The sequence below is a fragment of the Podarcis raffonei genome, chromosome 15, assembly GCF_027172205.1.
Source record: "Podarcis raffonei isolate rPodRaf1 chromosome 15, rPodRaf1.pri, whole genome shotgun sequence".
Classification (NCBI taxonomy): Eukaryota; Metazoa; Chordata; class Lepidosauria; order Squamata; family Lacertidae; genus Podarcis; species Podarcis raffonei.
The window spans coordinates 2,340,391-2,361,590 of record NC_070616.1 but is presented as its reverse complement, the minus strand read 5'-3'; the positions used below and the strand labels follow the sequence as shown (position 1 = coordinate 2,361,590).

The window sequence follows — 21,200 nt, the reverse complement described above, 5'->3', positions numbered from 1 at the left end:
GTCAAATGGCAGCTCTTAGGCAATTAAGTACCTGGGAAAGTAGCTTGATAGCACGAGGTCTCATTGACACAGCCATAGGTATGACTATTACCCTAAAATCCTAGTGGAAAAATTACTCCAGTTGTATAAGCAATTTAGTGGGCAGCTATATGGATTAACCCCTTCATGGATCACTGCCTTGCCGTGGCGAAGGGGCTTGAATAACTCAGAGAAGCTATGAACTATGCCGAGCAGGGCACCCAAGATGAACAGGTCATAGTGGAGAGTTTTGACCAAACGTGATCCACCTGGAGGAGGAACCGGCAAGCCACTCCAGTATCCCTGCCAAGAAAACTCCATGGACAAAGACAACAGGCATATAAAAGTTATGACGCTGGAAGATGGGCCCCTCAGGTCGGAAGGCGTCCAACATGCTACTGGGGAAGAGCGGAGGACAAGTACAAGTAGATCCAGAGCTGATGAAGCGGCTGGGCCAAAGCCGAAAGGACGCTCAGTTGCGGATATGCATGGAAGCGAAAGGAAAGTCCAATGCTGTAAAGAAAACTACCGCACAATTGCACTCATTTCACACGCTAGCAAGGTTATGCTTAAAATTCTACAAGGAAGGCTCAAGCAGTATGTGGACCGAGAACTCCCAGAAGTGCAAGCTGGATTTAGAAGAGGCAGAGGAACCAGAGACCAAATTGCAAACATGCGCTGGATTATGGAGAAAGCTAGAGTTCCAGAAAGACATCTACTTCTGCTTCATTGACTATGCAAAAGCCTTTGACTGTGTCGACCACAGCAAACTATGGCAAGTTCTTAAAGAAATGGGAGTGCCTGATCACCTCATCTGTCTCCTAAGAAATCTCTATGTGGGACAAGAAGCTACAGTTAGAACTGGATATGGAACAACTGATTGGTTCAAAATTGGGAAAGGAGTACGACAAGGCTGTATACTGTCTCCCTGCTTATTTAACTTATATGCAGAATTCATCATGCGAAAGGCTAGGCTGGATGAATCCGAAGCCGGAATTAAGATAGCCGGAAGAAATATCAATAACCTCAGATATGCAGATGACACAACCTTGATGGCAGAAAGTGAGGAGGAATTAAAGAACCTTTTATTGAGGGTGAAAGAGGAGAGCGCAAAATATGGTCTGAAGCTCAACATCAAGAAAACGAAGATCATGGCCACTGGTCCCATCACCTCCTGGCAAATAGAAGGGGAAGAAATGGAGGCAGTAAGAGATTTTACTTTCTTGGGCTCCATGATCACTGCAGATGGTGACAGCAGTCACGAAATTAAAAGACGCCTGCTCCTTGGGAGAAAGGCGATGGCAAACCTAGACAACATCTTAAAAAGCAGAGACATCACCTTGCCAACAAAGGTCCGTATAGTTAAAGCCGTGGTTTTCCCAGTAGTGATGTAGGGAAGTGAGAGCTGAACCATAAAGAAGGCTGATCGCCGAAGAATTGATACTTTTGAATTCTGGTGCTGGAGGAGACTCTTGAGAGTCCCATGGACTGCAAGAAGATCAAACGTATCCATTCTTAAGGAAATCAGCCCTGAGTGCTCACTGGAAGGACAGATTGTGAAGCTGAGGCTCCAATACTTTGGCCACCTCATGAGAAGAGAAGACTCCCTGGATAAGACCCTGATGTTGGGAAAGATGGAGGGCACAAGGAGAAGGGGACGACAGAGGATGAGATGGTTGGATGGTGTTCTTGAAGCTACCAGCATGAGTTTGATCAAACTGCGGGAGGCAGTGGAGGACAGAAGTGCCTGGCGTGCTCTGGTCCAGGGGGTCACAAAGAGTCGGACACGACTAAACGACAAAACAACAACAACATATGGATTAGAGAACTATCTCCATCGATCTCTGCACCCACCAGAAGTGAGATGGCTGGTTGATGGCTGGCATTAGGACCCCTCAGAAATTATATAGAGGTTAAACTCTGAAGCAGGGAGGGGTGAGCCTTGCAAGTCTGATTGTACAAGCAGGAAAGTGCAAAATGCATGAGCTCAGAAACAAGACGGGTATGAGGTAGTAGGCTGGGTCTTACCTTATTGTCTCTTCTACCAGCCGGTCAGAGCTGAAACAAAAAAAAAGGGGGGGACATTTAAAAGAAATAAGAGTTTTATACAACACAATTTCTATACAGTAGAAATATATATAAAATAAAATAAATGTCCAGTAGCACCTTAAAAAGGTAAAGGTACCCCTGCCCGTACAGGCCAGTCTTGACAGACTCTAGGGTTGTGTGCCCATCTCACTCTATAGGCCGGGGGGCCAGCGCGCTGTCCGCAGACACTTCCGGGTCACGTGGCCAGCGTGACATCGCTGCTCTGGCGAGCCAGAGCCGCACACGGAAACGCCATTTACCTTCCTGCTTGTAAGCGGTCCCTATTTATCTACTTGCACCCGAGGGTGCTTTCGAACTGCTAGGTTGGCAGGCGCTGGGACCGAGCAACGGGAGCGCACCCCGCCGCGGGGATTCGAACCGCCGACCTTTCGATCGGCAAGTCCTAGGCGCTGAGGCTTTAATCCACTGCGCCACCCGCGTCCCTTAGAGAGCACCTTAGAGAGCAACTAAGTTTGTTCTTGGTATGAGCTTTCGTGTGCATGCACACTTCTTCAGATACTTGAATAGATTTCTATATACACAATCAGAGCAGCTTACGATGAAAGCAGGAAAACAGAATGGCTTTTTTGAATGTCACAGTAAACCATGGAGTAGAGAACCAAATGCGGCCTCCCAGGCCTCTCTATCTGGCCCTTGGGACACTCCCCCAAGGCCACGCCTCCTCAACAGCCCTACTTTGCAGCCTCCTGGAGTACGTTTTTTGCCTGGTTGAAATGTCAGTGTGGACAATACTGAGCTAGACAAGGCAGCTTCCTGTGTTCCTGAATTAAACCTACACGATTTTCAGGAATGCAGCTCGTGAGGACTTAAACACGACAATGTCCCTCAAATCAGCTGAATTAAAAAACGAAACAAAAAACCTTGTCAGTCAGCAACACTGTTTGGGGTTAAATAAGCAGCCTGCAACTTTTCTCACTGCTGCTAGGTACAAAGGCATTGCTATCAGGTGGGTCTACATTGTCCAGGAACCAGCTTAAATTCGCCCCTCTCCATCACATTTTTATGTTAAACAATAACTTCAACATAACATACATAATCTAGAGAAGCTTATTTGAGTGCTTCTGTTTGCCCGATAACAATCAAAAGTTACCTGTTGGTAGCAATAACATGTTTCTAACACAAAGTTTACTAGTAGCTCAACTGTCAAAAAATCCTTTCCATATACAAGTTTGGGATTTCGGAGGAAGAAATGGGTTCTGCCCACTGTTGACTAATGAACACTGTCTCTTCTATTTATCCCCCTGGCACCTCTTCTGTGCTTTGTCAAACGGTCTGCAGGGGCCATCAACCATACAAGGCTGACCTAATCTATCAAAAGGTATCTCAGATTTTGTCTTCCAGTGTTAAAAATTGCTGGGAAAGCTACAAGGAATCTCCCCCTATGTGAGTTGCTCTTCCACTCAGCTACCTCTTCTGCTGCGTCCAGCAGAAGGGTTCAAGTCGGTATGAATGTAAGGGCCTGCTGGATCAGGCCAAACAGGGCTCATCTAGTCCAGCATCCAGATCTCACAGTGGCCAACCAGGTGAGAAGCCCACAAGCAGGACCCGGGTGCAACGTTTTCTTCCTCCCCAGACCTCAAACTCTGCAACTGCTTGGCTGCTGCTGATTTCAGCCTGCTGCTGAGCTCCGAGAAAGAGCCCGCAAGCCCCACGAGAGCAGGATTCCGCCTCCAGTTTGCAGAGAAGGAGAGAGAGAGAGAATCTGCTCATTTGGTAAGTTTTACAAAAAGCTCCCCCCCCCACTGCCGCCACCCCTCCCCATCTCAGTGCATGGATTTCCACATTTAGCAGAACGCTTCCCTAAGGCAACATAACTTTTTGCAGAGTCCCCCCCCCTTCCCACCTGCCCCATATTTTCTCAAAATATATTTAAACCCCTTGCAGGGAGCAGATGCCAAAGCAAGATGCCCATATTTTATCTAATTTAAGGAGTGGAACGGAGGAGTGGGGAGGGGGGAGAAAGCCAACAGATTCCTACTTTGGCACGCATGGCACCCCTGAGTAATATCATGGAAGCGCATGGAAAAGGGGTCGCAAAATAATAATCATACAGAAAATAAATCAAGGATGGTACGATACAGAAAAGAAAAGAGAACGTTGCCTCTCTGTATGAGTTACTGTTCTGAAGGTGTTTCCCCAATACAGAAACATAGGAGGTTAGTGTCCAACCATGTGAAGACCCACATACAATAGTCTACTCGGATGCAACCCAGGTGTACATCTGAGGATGGGAAATTCTCCACATGCTTTGGAACAAAACCAGCTTGGCTGAAAGTGGTGAAGTGTGTCTCTGGTTTTAGTTTAGATAACAAAGGATGCGTCTACGCCTGTTGGGAATTTCAGCAACGCTCCTCTGGACACTCAAGGGTTAAAGCCCCTGCTTCGCATGCAGAAGGTCTCCTGAAAGCCTCTCCAACTAAAATGAAGATTAGGCGACCTTCCTCTGTTTGGAACCCCAGAGAGCTGCTGCCAGTCAGTGTAGACAACACACAGCTAGCTGGACGCAGCAGAAGAGGTATCTGAGTGGAAGAGCATCTACTTTGCATGAAGAAGGTAGGCATGTTTAAAGAACTCTGGTTACGCCACTTTAACAGTCCCCCAAGGAATCCTGGGGATGGCGGTTCGTTAAGCTCACAGCACCACAATTCCCAGGACTCAAAACAAACTACAGTGGTACCTCGGGTTAAGTACTTAATTCGTTCCAGAGGTCCGTTCTTAACCTGAAACTGTTCTTAACCTGAAGCACCACTTTAGCTAATGGGGCCTCCCACTGCCGCTGCACCGCCGGAGCACGATTTCTGTTCTCATCCTGAAGCAAAGTTCTTAACCCGAGGTACTATTTCTGGGTTAGTGTAGTCTGTAACCTGAAGCATATGTAACCTGAAGCGTATGTAACCTGAAGCGTATGTGACCCGAGGTACCACTGTACAGCTTCCAGGGTTCTCTGTGAATTTTAAAGTGGAGTGCTTTAAAATGGATGGTATGGATGGGCAAAGTTCACAGGCTTGGGCCTCATCTACCTGACCACACATTTTTTGATTGAGATTCTCAAAACAGAAGCATTTGGGGGGTTGCACTGCAGGTGGCTGGACTACATGACCCTTGGGGTTCCCTTCCAACTCTAGAATTCTTAACATTTTAGACAACTAATGGCAGACCTAGATTTCCAGGTGCCACGGGAGACGCATCACGTGCCCCGTTTGATCTGGAGCTGAAATGCTTTTGCAAAGTACACGGGGCTGGTGACACAGCCCCAGAGAGAGGCCTTCTCAGTAGGCACCCGCATTGTTTTAAGATCAAGAGAAATAAACAAGCCCCATATGCACTAATGGAGTAATTAGCAGCAGCGTCAAGAAAGCTGGGTTTATATTTTCAAAAGGCAACAGGGCGGTGGGTGGGGGAGAGCGAGGAAATCCGGGCCGTTTTCCAAAACCTTCCAAGGAGAGTTTGCGGCTCGCACTTTTCCGAGGAAAAGCACAAAGCTAGACTATGGTGCTAACTCCTGCGGGGGGCAGCGAGGACCACCATCATGGATGGCTTTAAGAGGTAAAGGTAAAGGGACCCCTGACCATTAGGTCCAGTCGTGGCCGACTCTGGGGTTGCGGTGCTCATCTCGCTTTATTGGCTGAGGAAGCCGGTGTACAGCTTCCGGGTCATGTGGCCAGCATGACTAAGCCGCTTCTGGCGAACCAGAGCAGCGCACGGAAACACCATTTACCTTCCCGCCAGAGTGGTACCTATTTATCTACTTGCACTTTGACATGCTTTCGAACTGCTAGGTTGGCAGGAGCAGGGACCGAGCTATGGGAGCTCATCCCGTCGCTGGGATTCGAACCGCCGACCTTCTGATCAGCAAGCCCAATAGGCTCTGTAGTTTAACCCACAGCACCACCCGCGTCCTGGCTTTAAGAGAGGACTAGATAAATTCAAGCAGTCAATGGCTACTAAGCATGGGTAGCTATGCTCCGTCTTCACGGTCTGAAGCAGCAATTTCTCAATACTGGAAACCACAGGAGGGGAGAGTTGCTCTTGGGCCCAGATCCTGCTTGTGGGTTTCCCAGAAGGGGCACCTGGCTGGCCACTGTGAGAACACGATGATGGGCCTTTGGCCTGATTCAGCAGGGCTCTTTTTGCATTCTGGAAATTGCTAAGGGCCAGACCTTCTAAAACAGCTAAAAATGGACTGATAAGGAATGGATTTGCCATGTGCTCCAAACATGCAACTTACCCCTCCCCACCCTTCTCCTTCTTCTTTTACCTGGCAAGACAGATGGAGAGCTGACAGAAACATTTTTTAAAACAACAACAACACGCCTCTTGGAAAGGGATGGCGTATAAAGATGCTGATGCAAGCTAATGGCCCGGATCCAAGAACAGCAGCAGCCGGCGTCTTCCAAGAAAGATGACCCAACACAAAGCACCTTGTTTACAGTCAATCGTGGCTTTGGAAAGGAATTCCCGAAGAACTGCCTCATAGAATCATAGGGTTTGAAGGGACCCCCGAGTCATCTAGTCCAACCCCTGGCCATGCAGGAATCACAGCTAAAGAATCCCTGGCAGGTGGCCATCCAACCTGTTTAAAATCATCCTTTGAAGAGTCCATCACCTTCTGAGTTTGTCTGGCTTTTACCATCACACGGTTCTTCCTAATGTTTAGTCGGAATCTCCTTTCTTGTTATTTGGATCCATTGGTTCGGATCCTTCCCTCTGGAGCAGCAGAAAGCAAGCTTGCTCCATCTCCCATGTGACAGCCCTTCTGATGTTTGGCTCTCATATCACCTCTCAGTCTTCTCTTCTCCAAGCTGAACATACCCAGCTCCCTCAACCATCCCTACCAAGGCTTGGTTTCCAGACCCTTCAATGAGTTCGAAAGGGTTGCCACATTTCAAAAAGTGAAAACCCGGACACAAAAGTTGCAAAATAATCTGGGGGGAAAAAATCAACACTTGTTTTCCTGGACATTTTTTGTTTCCAAGACATTTGTTTCTGACGGACAAATCCCAGATATGTCCAGGAAATTCTAGACATATGACAGCCCTAAGTTAGACCTCTTAGACTCATGTTCCCTTTTCAACTGGCACCAATCAACTATGGCCCTCCAGTTCACTCTGTCTGGCCCTTGAAACTCTCCACAAGCCATGCTCTTCTCTAGCCCCGTTCTGTATCCTGTGCGTTTTTACCTGGCTGCCAATGTGTCCCCGAACCGTGACGGACCTCGTCCATTCTCAGTCCGCTCACCATGAGCTCTGACAAGGCCGCACCTCATTTCAATCCTTTGCAGCCGTGGTTCATTTATTAAGCTTGCAATTCTATCCTGCTGTTCCTGCAACAGGGAGAGCACTTGCCAGCAGAGATTCTGCCAAGCCTGCCTGCCTGCGGAGATTCCTGGACGCACCCAAGCCCCAGACCACCGCTCCAGCTTGGATGCTTGAAGGAAGACAACCCAGCCAGGAACCCTATGAACAGAGGATGCTCCCACTCTCATCCTCACACACTGGGTGGAGCAAGAAAGTGACAAGTACATTAACTGTAACCCAGTGGTCTCTGAAATAAGTTATCTCTCTTTCAGAAATCGAATGTGTGGGGTGAAGAAATATACACTTTGCCCCCCGTTATTGCCTGGTGCCACCAGCTGGTGTGGGCACGTCCTTGGGGCCGTCAGAGCTCCAGGGCTTAGTGCTGTGACTCCTGAAACAATGTAAGTGATACATCATCCCATCGCCATCCCAAAATATCCACAGAGCCGACCAGCGACAATCCTCATTTACGTGTTGTTGGAATGTACGGCTTTGAGTGAGGATGTTTCCATGCAGCACGACGGAGGCAGAGCCCATGATTTGCAGAAGGGAAGTTACAAAGCTGCTAACGGCTGGAGATGAAAGGCTGCTTTCAAGGCTGAGCCACTTGCGTTTGGAGAGCAGGTGGAGGGGAGCGCTGCTCTCCTGCCCAAGCAGAAGGCCGCAAAGGAGAACTAAGATGGAAAAAGAACTGTGCTTAAGAATAAAGGAGCCGCTTGCAGGGATCGAACCGTGCAACCTGGCACTGGGGATAATAGCTTCACTGATGCACAGGAAATTGAGGTGGTGCTCCAGAAACCTGCTAAAGGGAAAGAAACTGCAGGAAGGCAGCAGCTGGAGGGAACGACTCATGGTTTCAGTTGTCTCTACACAAATGCACAGAGTATGGGAAACAAGATGAATTTGAGCTCTTAGCACAGGATAGCAAATACGACCTGAAATACATTACTGAAAAGGCCAAATACATTACAGTGGTACCTCAGGTTAAGAACTTAATTCGTTCGGGAGGTCCATTCTTAACCTGAAACTGTTCTTAACCTGAAGCACCACTTTAGCTAATGCGGCCTACAGCTGCTGCCACACAGCCAGAGCACGATTTCTGTTCTCATCCTGAAGCAAAGTTCTTAACCCAAGGTACTATTTCTGGGTTAGCAGAGTCTGTAACCTGAAGCGTATGTAACCTGAAGCACATGTAACCTGAGGTACCACTGTACTGAAACCTGGTGGGATGAGACTCATGACTGGAATGTAGGAACTGAGGGGTATAACCTGTTCAAAAGGAATAGACCAAACAGGAAGGGAGGAGGAGTGGCGTTGTATATAATGGATGTGTACATTTGTGAAGAAATACGTGACCTGGAACACGAAAAGGAGATGGAGTGTATAAGGGTAAAAATTGTAGGAGAGAGAAACAACAGTGACCTTACTGTGGGTGTCTGCTATAGACCACCAAGCCAGACTGAAGACTTGGATGATGCCTTATGAGAGCAGATTACCAAACATTAAAAAAGGAGAGAAATAGCAATCATGGGGGACTTCAACTTCCCCAGTATCTGTTGGGACTCAAACTCTGCCAAGAGTTCCTCCACTGCATCGCCGACAATTTCATTTCCTAGAAGCTGGAAAAACCAACAAGGGGAATCATCTATCTTGGACCTGGTCCTCACCAATAGGGAGGAACTGACTGATGAAGTGCTCAGAAACTTGGGTGGAAGTGCTCATGTTCTCCTGGGTTTCAGGATACAGAGGCAAGAGAAACATGCACTCTGGACTTTAAGAAGGCCGGTTTCGAAAAGCTGGGTGTGATCCCGTGGTCAGAAATATTCAGTGAGAAGGGAGTCCAAGAAGGATGGGAGTTTCTGTAAGGAGAAATATTAAAGGTCCAAATGCAGATAATACCAACAAGAAAGAAAAGTGCGAGGCATCTAAGGAAACCGGTGTGGCTGCATAAGGAGCTTATAAATGACCTGAGAGTTAAGGAAGGCATGTACAGTGGTACCTCGGGTTACATACGCTTCAGGTTACAGACTCCGCTAACCCAGAAATATTACCTTGGGTTAAGAACTTTGCTTCAGGATGAGAACAGAAATCGTGCTCCGGCGGCACAGCAGCAGCAGGAGGCCCCATTAGCTAAAGTGGTGCTTCAGGTTAAGAACAGTTTCACGTTAAGAACGGACCTCCGGAACGAATTAAGTACTTAACCCGAGGTACCGCTATATAAGAAATGGAAGAAAGGGGAAGTATACATGAGTAGACAACAGTTGCAGGGCGAAAGTCAGGCTGGCTAAAGCTCAGAAGGAGCACCCTTCCAACTCTAAGATTCAATAATAATAATAATAATAATAATAATAATAATAATAATAATATTTATTATTTATACCCCACCCATCTGGCTGGACTTCCCCAGCCACTCTGGGCAGCTTCCAACAAAATTTTAAAATACCGTAATCCATCAAACATTAAAAACTTCCCTAAACAGGGCTGCCTTCAGATGTCTTCTAAAAGTCTGGTAGTTGTTGTTCTCTTTGACATCTGGTGGGAGGGCGTTCCACAGGGTGGGCGCCACTACTGAGAAGGCCCTCTATCATTCCATGAACCATTCAACGTGAACAGAGATGCACTGGGTGGCAGGGGGTAAGGAGGAAGTGGAGGGGTCCTATAGGATTTGGGGGGACAGGCCCCATCTCAAAATGCAAAGCCACTTCAAGTCCGCCAGTTAAGACAGGAATGGCGATTAGCGTTGGTGCGGAGGTCACTCTAAGCTAAGGTTACCAGATTTTTTTCAATGAATCCGGGGACACTTTTCAACTTTAATGGATTTTGTATGGGGACTGATTTGTAAATCCTGGAAAATGGGGACGTCTGGTAACCTTACTCTAAGCCGGCCTACTCAAGCTGATGCCCTCCAGATGTTTGGGAGTTGTGGTCCAAAACATCTGGAGGGCACCAGGTTTCATTCATTCATTCATTCATTGAATTTATATACCGCCCTATACCCAGAGGTCTCAGGGCAGTTCACAGAATAAAATCAAAATATAAAACCACAAAATACATAATAAAAATAAAAACAACAACCCAATAACCCTCCCAAAAAAACACATTTTAAAAGGGGTGTGCTTGGGGGGGGGGGAGTGATGTAAGCATCTCCACCAGTCTTCCAAAGCGACAGCTCTGTTTTACAGGGACTCAGCACTCCCTCTTCATCCTCTGCGCATGGGAAGTTTATTGCATTTAAGTTGTGACTCCTGCATTGCAGAGGGTTGGACTAGATGATGCTTTGGGTGCCCCGTGCAACTCTACAGTTCTCTGATTCCATGATTCCCTGTGTGTAAGAAGAAGGGGGAGGCTATGCACTCTTCTTGGGGGTGGGGAGGTGGGCCCAGGCTAGCCTATCTGCCTGCTCCCTGGCGCTGCCAAAGCCAGGATCCACCCACCCTCCTCCCTGGAAGGCCAGTTCCTGGAGAGACTGACCCTCCCATGTAATTGCAGCAGATTCCCCCAGGAACCAGGATAAATGAACTTAAAAACAAAACTGGGCGGGCATTAATGTAAGTCATTACCACCAACCACATCTGTCAGAACAAATTCCGGTAATTCACTAATGGACTATGCAAAGCTTCTCTCTCACCCCCACTCTTACCCATTTCAGCTTTTTCACAGCCTTGCAAAGCTCTGAGCCAGAGAAATCTGCTGGAAAGGAACCACCGTTGAGGAGCTCTATAGGGACACCCACCCACATAAAAAAAAGAGATTTGTAATTAAGAATAATTCAAAGGAAACGGGGTGGGGGGAGGAACTGAGGCCTTCGTTAAGACAAACTAAGAAGAGAGAAAGTTTTAAGGGAGGCTTAAAAAAAGGAAAATATTCTTATCAGACTGAATGTTAATCAAAAGAAGGCATGGGGGGGTTTAAGGATGCTATAGTGAGGATGGGAAAATGTCAGCCTGCCATTAGGAATGAGAGCGATTCTGCGCGAATAGACACAATTTTGCCCTCTGATTTTATTTAAAATATAAATATGCATGTATAGAGATAGAGGAATTGATACACACACGCAGCCTAAACCTCATAGGGGCAATAATAATAATAGCAATAATTAAATTTATTACCCGCCGTTCACCAGCAGGCCCCAGGATGGGTTACAACAACCTAATTGTAATTATTTTTTTATTAAAAAAATAATTGGTATAATAATTCTGTGAAATAAAATTTAAGTTTAACTTGCAAAATAAATCTGCTAAGGTGTATCCAATAATATTCAAACAAGAATGTCAACGCAGGCACAGATGCCTCAGTAACCAGCACATACCCAGAGCCCAGAAGAAGTTGGGCTCATCCATTATGCCGCACCAGCAGAAGTAAACACTGAAAACAGCCATTCCAGAGCATTTCACCTAAGTCATGCCTCCTTCCAACCACTCCTTCCCCGCAGAATCAGATGCTTCCAAAACAAAACTTCCTGCCTAAGGCAATTCTCATCCTCCAGGGAGGGGGAGATCAGGTTTAGAAGCACACTTAGGAAGGTGCTAAATGGTTGGCCTTTGCCCCTCCCTCCCTGTGATTAGCAAAACAGGAACAAATTAAGCACCTCGGCAGAGTTATGCAAAACAAAGTAGGCACATTTGCTCAATGACTAAGGATCTCAAAATCCAGCTTTTACTGATTTGCTTCTCTCTCTCTTTTTAAATTAAAGCATGGAGTAAACAACTATCTACTAAGGATCAGAAACTTACTTTTCTCTCTTGTTTTGGTTGGGTTTTCTTTTTAATGAAATCACTGTCAGACTGACATCAGATTCCAGGCTTGGGCAAGAGGCGGCAGAGGCAGGTGGTACATACACTTCAAGGGAGAATAGTAATAAGATCTGGATGCTGGAACTTTTTAAAAAAATAGCCAAGAGCCATCCTCACCGGGGGAAGGAACATAGGAAGCCTGCCTCATTGAGAGTCTGACCACTGGTTCACCAGGCTCAGGACTGTATGAACTGACTGAAAAGAAACATAGATTCTAGTCCTCATGGCTCTGAATAAAGGACTGAAATAGGAACCCAGGAAGCCCCCTAAGCGTTCTGAATTAAGGACTGATTTAAACAGGGAGTTGTCCTATGCTGAGTCGGCTCTCAGGTCCATCTAGCTCAGTATTGTCAGCATTAACTGGGAGCTCTCCAGAATCTGAAACAGGGTTCTGCCCCAGCCCTACCTTGAGATGCCGTTGGGGATTGAACTTGGAACCTTCTGCATGCAAAGGTGATGCTCTGCCACTGTGCTGCGGCCCTTTCCCTAGAATCATGATGCTAGCCCTCATGATTCGAAATAAGTAAAGGTAAAGGGACCCCTGACCATTAGGTCCAGTCGTGGCCGACTCTGGGGTTGCGGCGCTCATCTCGCTTTATTGGGCGAGGGAGCCAGCGTACAGCTTCCAGGTCATGTGGCCAGCAGGACTGAGCCGCTTCTGGCGAACCAGAGCAGCGCACGGAAACGCCGTTTAACTTCCCGCCGGAGCGGTACCTATTTATCTACTTGCACTTTGACGTGCTTTTGAACTGCTGGGTTGGCAGGAGCAGGGACCGAGCAACGGGAGCTCAGCCCAACACGGGGATTCAAACCGCCGACCTTCTGATCAGCAACTCCTAGGATCTGTGGTTTAACCCACAGCGCTACCCGCGTCATGATTCGAAATAAGGAGATGGTTTAAAGAGGAGCAGAGGAAGCTGTTTTCTGCTGAGTCAAACCACTGGGACATCTAGCTCAGTACTGCCTTCCCTGGCTGGCAGCAGATCTCCTGGGTTTCAAGGAGGGACATTCCAAGCCCTACTTGGAGATGCTGTTGGGGACTGAACCCAGAACGCCCTGCATGCAAAGGGAGAGTTCTCCAACATCCAGCTGTGAATCCTTTCCTCCACGCAGGGAGTCAGCACCGTGACCTCACCACAGCGCAAGCAGAACCTTCATAAAGACACAAGTCATCCTGCCAAAGCTTCAAGGAACATTAGCCTTATTGCATCCTTTCCAAGTTACAAGAAACAAAGCAAGAAAGAAACTCAACAGGGAACCAGCTGGAGAAGAAGGTGTGTGTTCTGCAGTTCCAACAGCAGCCCTTCTTGCTTTCCTACACTTAATTTATTTTTTATAGAAGAGTATATTTTGGTTCAAGCCACCGGAGCATCAAAAATAGCAAAGCACCAGGGTGATTCAAAACTCTGCAGAGAGAGAGAGAAAACGGGGGAGAAAGAGAGAAAGAGAAGCACCTTGCCCATCTGGGAGAGAACAGGTAGGATAGGATGGCAGCTTTATTTAGTGATCTTCCTAGCTGAGCAAGAGATTTAGAAGTGCCAAACTGGGCTTCTTTTATCGGAGCTCTTAAAAGCTACATTGCACTCTGGCAAGTCGAGACTCCTCGTCCAGTTAGAGCCAGGCTCCATTGGAGCCCTTTGCAGACTCTGCTGGCAGGACCAAGGGTGGGTGGGTTGGAGGCAGAAGCGCCATAAGGATAAAGGTATTTTGGGCAAAGTGCAGCCAGACTCCTGCGCGTGGGAGGTGCCTGTGAACCCTACACTCTGTTTATTTACGTATTCCATAAAATTTAGAGCCCATTGGCAGAAAACCTGATCTGCGTGAAGAAGATCCTGGGTTCAAACTTAGGAAGGGTCAAGGGCAATCTCTGACTGACACCCTAGAGAGTCACTGCCAGCCAGTGTGGGCAAAGTTACAATAAGTTTGATGGAACAATGGTCTGTCTTGGCAGAAGGTGCTGCCTCCTGAGCTCCAATCTTGCACACCTCACTCTGTCAACGCCAGGGTTCCAGTAACTAATGAACAAAGTGCACCCTGCAAGGCTGAGGTCTGCCACACCTGGTCTAAACAATGCGCATTTGCTGTGGGTTTACGATCAAGCAAATAAATACGTATTGCCATTAGGGAGGCTTGCCCTGGAACGCCACCCCAAGGAAGTCTTGCAACAATGCCATTTCTCTCCCCTCCACTGGCTGGAAGCTCACCTCCTCTGACACAAACTGCCAACCAAAAGGAAAGCCAAGGGCATAACCAGATTTGTCTGCACCCACCCTCTATTACCCTTCCTCTGCCCGTGATTTGGGGCTTGGAATACACAAAATACGATGAAAATCTAATAGAGCAAATGTTAAAGAGCGTGGTGACCAGGCGCTCTTCGTCCTTATGAACTGGCAGTCGTAAGAATCGAACAGGGAAGAATATATTAGGATCAGTTTGTACCAGCCTTTGCAGACCTAATGCTCTCTGGGTGTTTTGAACTGCAACTCCCATCAGCCCCAGACAGCACTGGTCAGAATCCGCAAGTAGATAGAAGGCGGGGACCCTCAAGCCTGGGCCTCTTTATGTGGCCCTCGGGAATCTCCCCAGACCACGCCTCCTTCCCAGCCACGCCTCCTTTCTCAAGGCCACACCCCTCCCTGGCCCTGCTTCACATTCTCCCATGACTGCTTCTGCCTGGTTGGGAAAAGTGTCCTTGAACTATGGTCATGCCTCCTGGGTGGAGAATAGAGAGAGGAGGGGGTACAGAATCTGCACCCGCTGCTTCCCCCAGAAGGTTGCTCAGGAAGGAATGCGGCCCCTGGGGGGGGGTAGATTTCTCAACTCCTGAACTACTGGGTTGCAGTGGGTCAAAGCCACAGCATGATCACTGTACAAATAAACAATTAACAAAAAAAGTGGGTCCCCAAAATGCTTTTTGGGCTAAAGGTGGAACCTCAGGTCTCAATTGCCGAAAATTGCTGTTTAAGTTCTTGTATATATATATATTGGGGGGGGGGGGAGAGAGAAAACAGTTCTATGAGTTCTTGTATTCTAGTATATACAGAGAAAACTGCTGCACAAGTTGTTGTGTTCTGATATACAAGCAGAGACCATTCTGCATGCGTCCAATTAATGTGTGACTGCTGACATGCACACCACTTTTGGCCCTGGAAGGTGGCGGAACGGGCTGGCATTTGCAATGACCAGGAACGCAACCCATATGCAAATGGGGAGTTGCTAGTATATATAAAGAGAAAACTGCTGCACGAGTTATTGTGCGTGCATGAGAGTTTTCTCTCTCTCTATATATATATATAAGTAAAACTGCTGTACTAGCTCTTGTACTCTGATTTTCATATATATATATATTGGGTAAATCCCTTGCCAGGGAAAACAGATGAAAGAGATGCACGTACAGACATAAAAGACCGGCTGTTATCTGTACTAATGATGCTCAAGCAAGCCCGCTCTCTCTACCGCATCTGCCTTTCATGCTGGTTATTTATAAATACCAACAACAATAGTAACGGTAATAATAAGGAAGCCCAGGAGAGCTCCTCTGCCCCTTGGAGCATCGAGCGCACGCAGAAAAACCCTAATTAAGCTGTTCAAGGACCTGCCTGGCTCCGTTATGTAACTGTGCTCCTCCATCACAGCCATTGTTTCCATAAATGGGAACTCTGAGGGGGGAGACGGGGAGGGGGGGTGGCCCCACCGGTCAATATGGCAGGGCATCTGCCAGGGCCCCCACCCCACCAAGGGGGCTCACCCTGGACTTTCTCCTCATGCTTCACCAGTCTGCTACCCTTCGCAACAGTGGTGGAGAGGAGGAGAATCAGTAGACGTCACTTCCTGCTGGTTCCTGTACGCAGTGGGCATGGATGGCTACAAAAACCCTCACTATACCAATGCATATTCCACATGGCGACTGCCTAGGAAAGCTAAACCCTGGAATAAGCCCTCAAGGACCAGCAGACCTGATGGGGCATCTGTGCCTCCTGTGGAGAACCAGGTCCCTAAGTTATCCCACTGCTTGCCTCTGCTGCCTTACTGGGCCAGCCACCCCAGACCAGCCTCCTGCTTCCAGTGGTGGGCCATGCTTCTAAGCCATGCTCTGCTAGACGGCCATTGACCTGTGACAGGGCCTTTTTGGTGGTGGCTCCCCGTTTGCGGAACGCCCTCCCTTGACTCGCCTTTACTCTAAGAGACACCAATGCCCAAATGTAGCAAGATAAAAAGATAAGAAGAGCCTGCTGGATTAGGCCAATAGCCCATCTAGTCCAACATCTTGTTTCCACAGAGGCACACCAGATAACTATGAAAATGTTTTTAATGTTTGATGTTTTATTGTGCTATTCATATTTTGCTGGGAGCCACCCACAGTGGCTGAGGCAACCCAGTCTTATGGGTGGCATATAAAAAGTAAAATAAAATAGTAATAGTAATAATAATAATAGTAATAGTAATAGTAATAATAGTTGTTATCTACCCTCCGAGTATAGGGACGTGGATGGCGCTGTGGGTTAAATCACAGAGCCTAGGACTTGCCGATCGGAAGGTCGGCGGTTCAAATCCCCGCAATGGGTTCAGCTCCCGTTGTTCGGTCCCTGCTTCTGCCAACCTAGCAGTCTGAAAGCACGTCAAATTGCAAGTAGATAACTAGGTACCGCTCCGGCGGGAGGATAAACGGTGTTTCCGTGCACTGCTCTGGTTCGCCAGAAGCAGCTTAGTCATTCTGGCCACATGACCCGGAAGCTGTACACCGGCTCCCTCGGCCAATAAAGCGAGATGAGCGTGCAACCCCAGAGTCGGTCACGACTGGATCTAATACCTTACCCTCCATGTATAAGTCCAATCCTCTTTTAGAGCCATCCAAGTTGGCTTCTTTCATAGGGGAGTTGCTCCACGCTCCCCTGAACACATTGGGCTGCCCTTTTCTGAACCTTTTCCGTGTGGGGGGAGCAGAACTGCAGGCATTCAGTGAAGGCCACATAGCAAGGCCTGACGCCAAGAGCTTCCACCCTTCAGAGGTAAACCAGGTCTTCATGGAGAGAAGGCAGGCTTTAACCATCCTTGGTATTCTATACTGCCCCCCCAGAAAAAAAAACACTTTACACATACAAATGAATTCCTTCAGTGCTGATTTAGGAAATTACTCCTCCCCCATAAGCCATTAAGCTTCAGAAGCTCTCAGGGCTACACTCTCCAAACACACACACACACACACACACACACACACACACACACACACACGAGTGCTGAACTGACAAACTCATTTCCTCTTAGCCCAGCACTTTGCAGGATGAGCAGCTGAAGCCTGTCCATTCATCACCCAGCCCTGTGCCTCCATTTGATGGAAAGCCTCGCCCGCTACAGGAGGGAAGGCCGTGGGGGGGGTGGAGAAAGGAGAACCACACAAATGGATGAATTATTTACTCTGCTCGCCTAAAAGGGTATTAGCCGGGGAAAGTGGGGCAGGGAAAGGGAGAGGTGCTTTGCAGAGCTGGTCATCAAGGAAACCCAGGAGCTGCTTCACTTATTACTCATACGCAGCCTGGGCAGAGGAGCATCTCTGCCTGGGCATCCCTAATGCAAACAAACATTCGGATTCCAACTCAACTGCGGAACGGGCTGCCTCAAAAGGGGGTGGATGGACTCTCCTTCAGCAGAGGTTTCCAAACAGGGGTTGGATGGCCATCTGTCAGGGATGCTCTGCTAGATTCCTGCATTGCAGGGGGTTGGACTGGATGACCCCCGGGGGTCCCTTCCAAAGCCACAATTTCTGGGGTGACCCACTTGTTTCAGAGAGCAGTCTGGAGCGCCAGGTGTAATGCTTAAGGCTCTAACTTGACCTTACTTAACTGGGTGCCCTCCAGATGTTCTGGACTATGGCTCCCACCAGCCCAAGGCAGCATGTCAAGCCACTGGTCCCTCTAGCTCAATACTGTCAACACTGACTGGCAGCAGCTCTCCTGGGATTCAGGGAGGAGCCTTTCCCCAGCCCTACTGGAGATGCCCCTGGGGATTGAACCTGCGACTTTCTGCATGCAAAGCAGATGCTCTGCCAACTGAGCTTTGGTCCTTCCTGTAACATAGAGCAAGACCCCAGTCCTCATGGCTATGAACTAAAGGCTAATTTAAATAGGAACATTGGAAGCTGCCTGAAATGAAGTTGGTCCGTTGGCCCATCTAGCTCAGCAAGGTGGCCGGCAGCAGCTCTTCAGGGATTCAAGCAGGAGTCTCTCTCTCAGCCTTACCTGGGCATGCTAGGGATTGAACCTGGGACCTTCTGCATGCAAAGCAGATGTTCTGCCCCACCTTCCTCTGGGGCTGAAAATGGCATATGCCTCAGTGGCCGCGCGTGCAAAATGGGAGCTGCCTGTATACATCCCCTGAGGACCCTGCTCCCTCCCACCCACCACCCGATTCGGAATAGCCAGCCTTGACATCTGCACCCCCATCAGCAGCTACCATCTTCCTGCTTTGCTACTACTACCTCCTGCAGAGAGAGGAGAGACGCGGGACCATCCCTGGAGGACACAGATTTATAACAGCTGGCCTTGACCCCAGACTCCTGGGTGGGTTGCGGAGGTTAAAGGGGGGAAATTGCTGGTTCAGTGTGAATGATTTTGGGTCTAGGGGGAGGTTGAGGTTTCGTTTATTTGTTAATTAGTAGATCTGAGTATCGCTTTGTTTATTATTTCACTTTTTTACAAAACGGATGCCATCTTATATGAAATATTAATGTATTACATGATTTCCCCCCCTCCAACTTCCCCCCCATGGTACTATGTATTGTATATCTTTCTTTTGTTGTAAGATGCTCGGAGACCTTTGGGTGACAAACGACGAATCAGTCTAATAAATGGAAATGAATATTTAGGGGCTTCAAGAACAGTTGCAAAACAACCCTGTGTGTTTGGAAACGAGCCCATTAATCTGTGGCTACCGGTAAGGTAAGCTCCTGAGTGGAAGCTACCCAGCAGCTGCGGTCTCCTTTGCAAAGGCTGAAACAACAGAGCTAATTCCCGAGCAGAGAATCCATCGACACACATCAAGGCTTGCACAGGCGTCGGTGGGGTTTTCCGATCCCTCCACCTGGCCTGTCTAAACGAATGCTGCTGAAGGGCCCCTTAGCCCTTCCATGAGATGGAGCAGGATGGAAAACGCACTGCTTGAAAACATCCCATGGGGAAAACGAAAGAGGGCCGGACCTTGGAAGGGCACTATCCAGCTGGCAATCAGGGAAGGTAGGGGAAACTACAGCTGAGGAATCAGTAACCACAAGGTATCTTCTATATGGTTTCAAAGAATGCAAGCATGCTATAAGCACTCTAGCCTCAAAGCCTTGGATATTACATTTTTGTAAATGATAATAATAAAATAGGCAAAATGCCACCGAGCTACAGGCAAAATACTCTTGGGGTGATGCAAGGTTGCAAATCTCCACCATTAAAGCTGCCGCACTACAGCTGCTGCTGCCTCTCTCTCTCTCTCTCTGCTCTGGGCTGGAGAGCCCCACTCTCAAAAGGAAATTGCATTAGGAGCACAAGGCTTTCCGGCCAGAAAAGCCCTCCAGTCCCGTAGCAGCAGGGCCAGAACTGCATCGATCCTGACAAGCCACCCACCCAGAGTGCCGCAAACGTCTGTGGCAATTAAGCAGAGGAAGGAGGTGGGGTTGGGCCGCGAGGAAAGAGAGCAGTGCCTGGATCCCTGGGTCAAGCAAAAGTATTCAGGCTGGCCACATAAGAAGTTAAAGAGAGTCTGGACAGAGAAGAGTTTCCTCCTTTTCTCATAACGCTAGAATTGTGGGTGAATGTTGGAAGACTCAGAACAGATAAAAGAAAGTCCGTCTTCTTCACGGAAGGCATCGTTAACCTATGGAACTCGCTCCTGCAGGAGGCTGTGACGGAGACCAACTTGGATGGCTTGAAAAGAGGATTAGACAAGCTCAGTGAGGGCTTTTGATGGCTGCCAGCAAGGATGGCTTTGCTCTGCCTCCACGGTTGGAGACAGCGATGTTTACCAGTTCTGGAAACCATAGGAAGGGAGAACGCTCTTGTGCTTGGATCCTGCTTGTGGGTTTTCCACAATAGACACCTAGTTGGCCACTGTGAAAACAGGATACTGGACTAAGATGCCCCCCCTCTGGTCTGATGCAGCAGAGTTCTTATCTTTTCATATTCTTAGACTTCTAGTGGAGGAGAGGGACTGCTCCTCTCATCTGGCCAGAAACTGATGGATGACTTCCTAAAACTCAAGGGAGGAAGGGAATCTACCTGTCCTCTATCAACCTGGAAAGGGAAAGGGAGGTTGTCTTCCACGAGATGGATTGAGAAAGTGTTTTATCAGCCTCAGCAGCCAACTCAATTAGCTTTCGGTCAAAAACCGTATTAGAAAAGATGTGATGAATAGATGTCTTTTTTTAGTCAAGATTTGTGGCATATCCATCAAACTACACACACACACACACACACACACTTAAAGTCATGCGCTTTCTTATTAAGAATATTCAAGATAAATGGGTCCTTGGGGACTTGCCTGACAGGTGCTGTACCTGCAAATTTGCGATACCTGCAAATTATGCATGAGGGGCCACAATGCACCAGGAATCAATCTGGCACAGAAATTGCCATAAACCATGATAAATGGGAGTTGCTCCTTGTTTGTCACAATGGGATTTGTGCAGAAGTTCCTCAAACACAACGGAAGTAAAAATCCACAGATGGCAGAATGTAGTATCAGGTGAAGAATTTTGCTTGCTGAGAACTTTGGCCTTTGGCCTTTAAATATGAAGTTTCGAGTCCTTATAAGGCACATCACCTATCTGCTGAAATCTCAGTAGTCAGAGAGGTGACAGTGGGGCTGCTATTATGGGGTGCAGGGGAGGGTGGGGAGTGCTTCGGAGCCCTATTGAGCAGCTCATGGCTCCCCTCCCTAGGGAACAGAGCATGCAGAATGATTTATGCAGGTCACATAATCTAGTTTCTCTTAGGGCAGAATT

At 48.0% G+C, this 21,200-nt stretch overlaps 1 protein-coding gene across 6 annotated transcripts in view; it reads right to left on the bottom strand.

Annotated features, from left to right (window-relative positions):
- Positions 1-21,200, bottom strand: part of GOSR1 (golgi SNAP receptor complex member 1) — a 46,445-nt gene that overhangs the window by 13,294 nt on the left and 11,951 nt on the right. For all 6 annotated transcript variants that reach the window (XM_053367632.1, XM_053367631.1, XM_053367635.1 and 3 more), the window contains exon 7: positions 2,047-2,076. In XM_053367632.1, the coding sequence (XP_053223607.1) occupies positions 2,047-2,076 (30 nt within the window). The remainder of the gene's footprint in view (positions 1-2,046; positions 2,077-21,200) is intronic.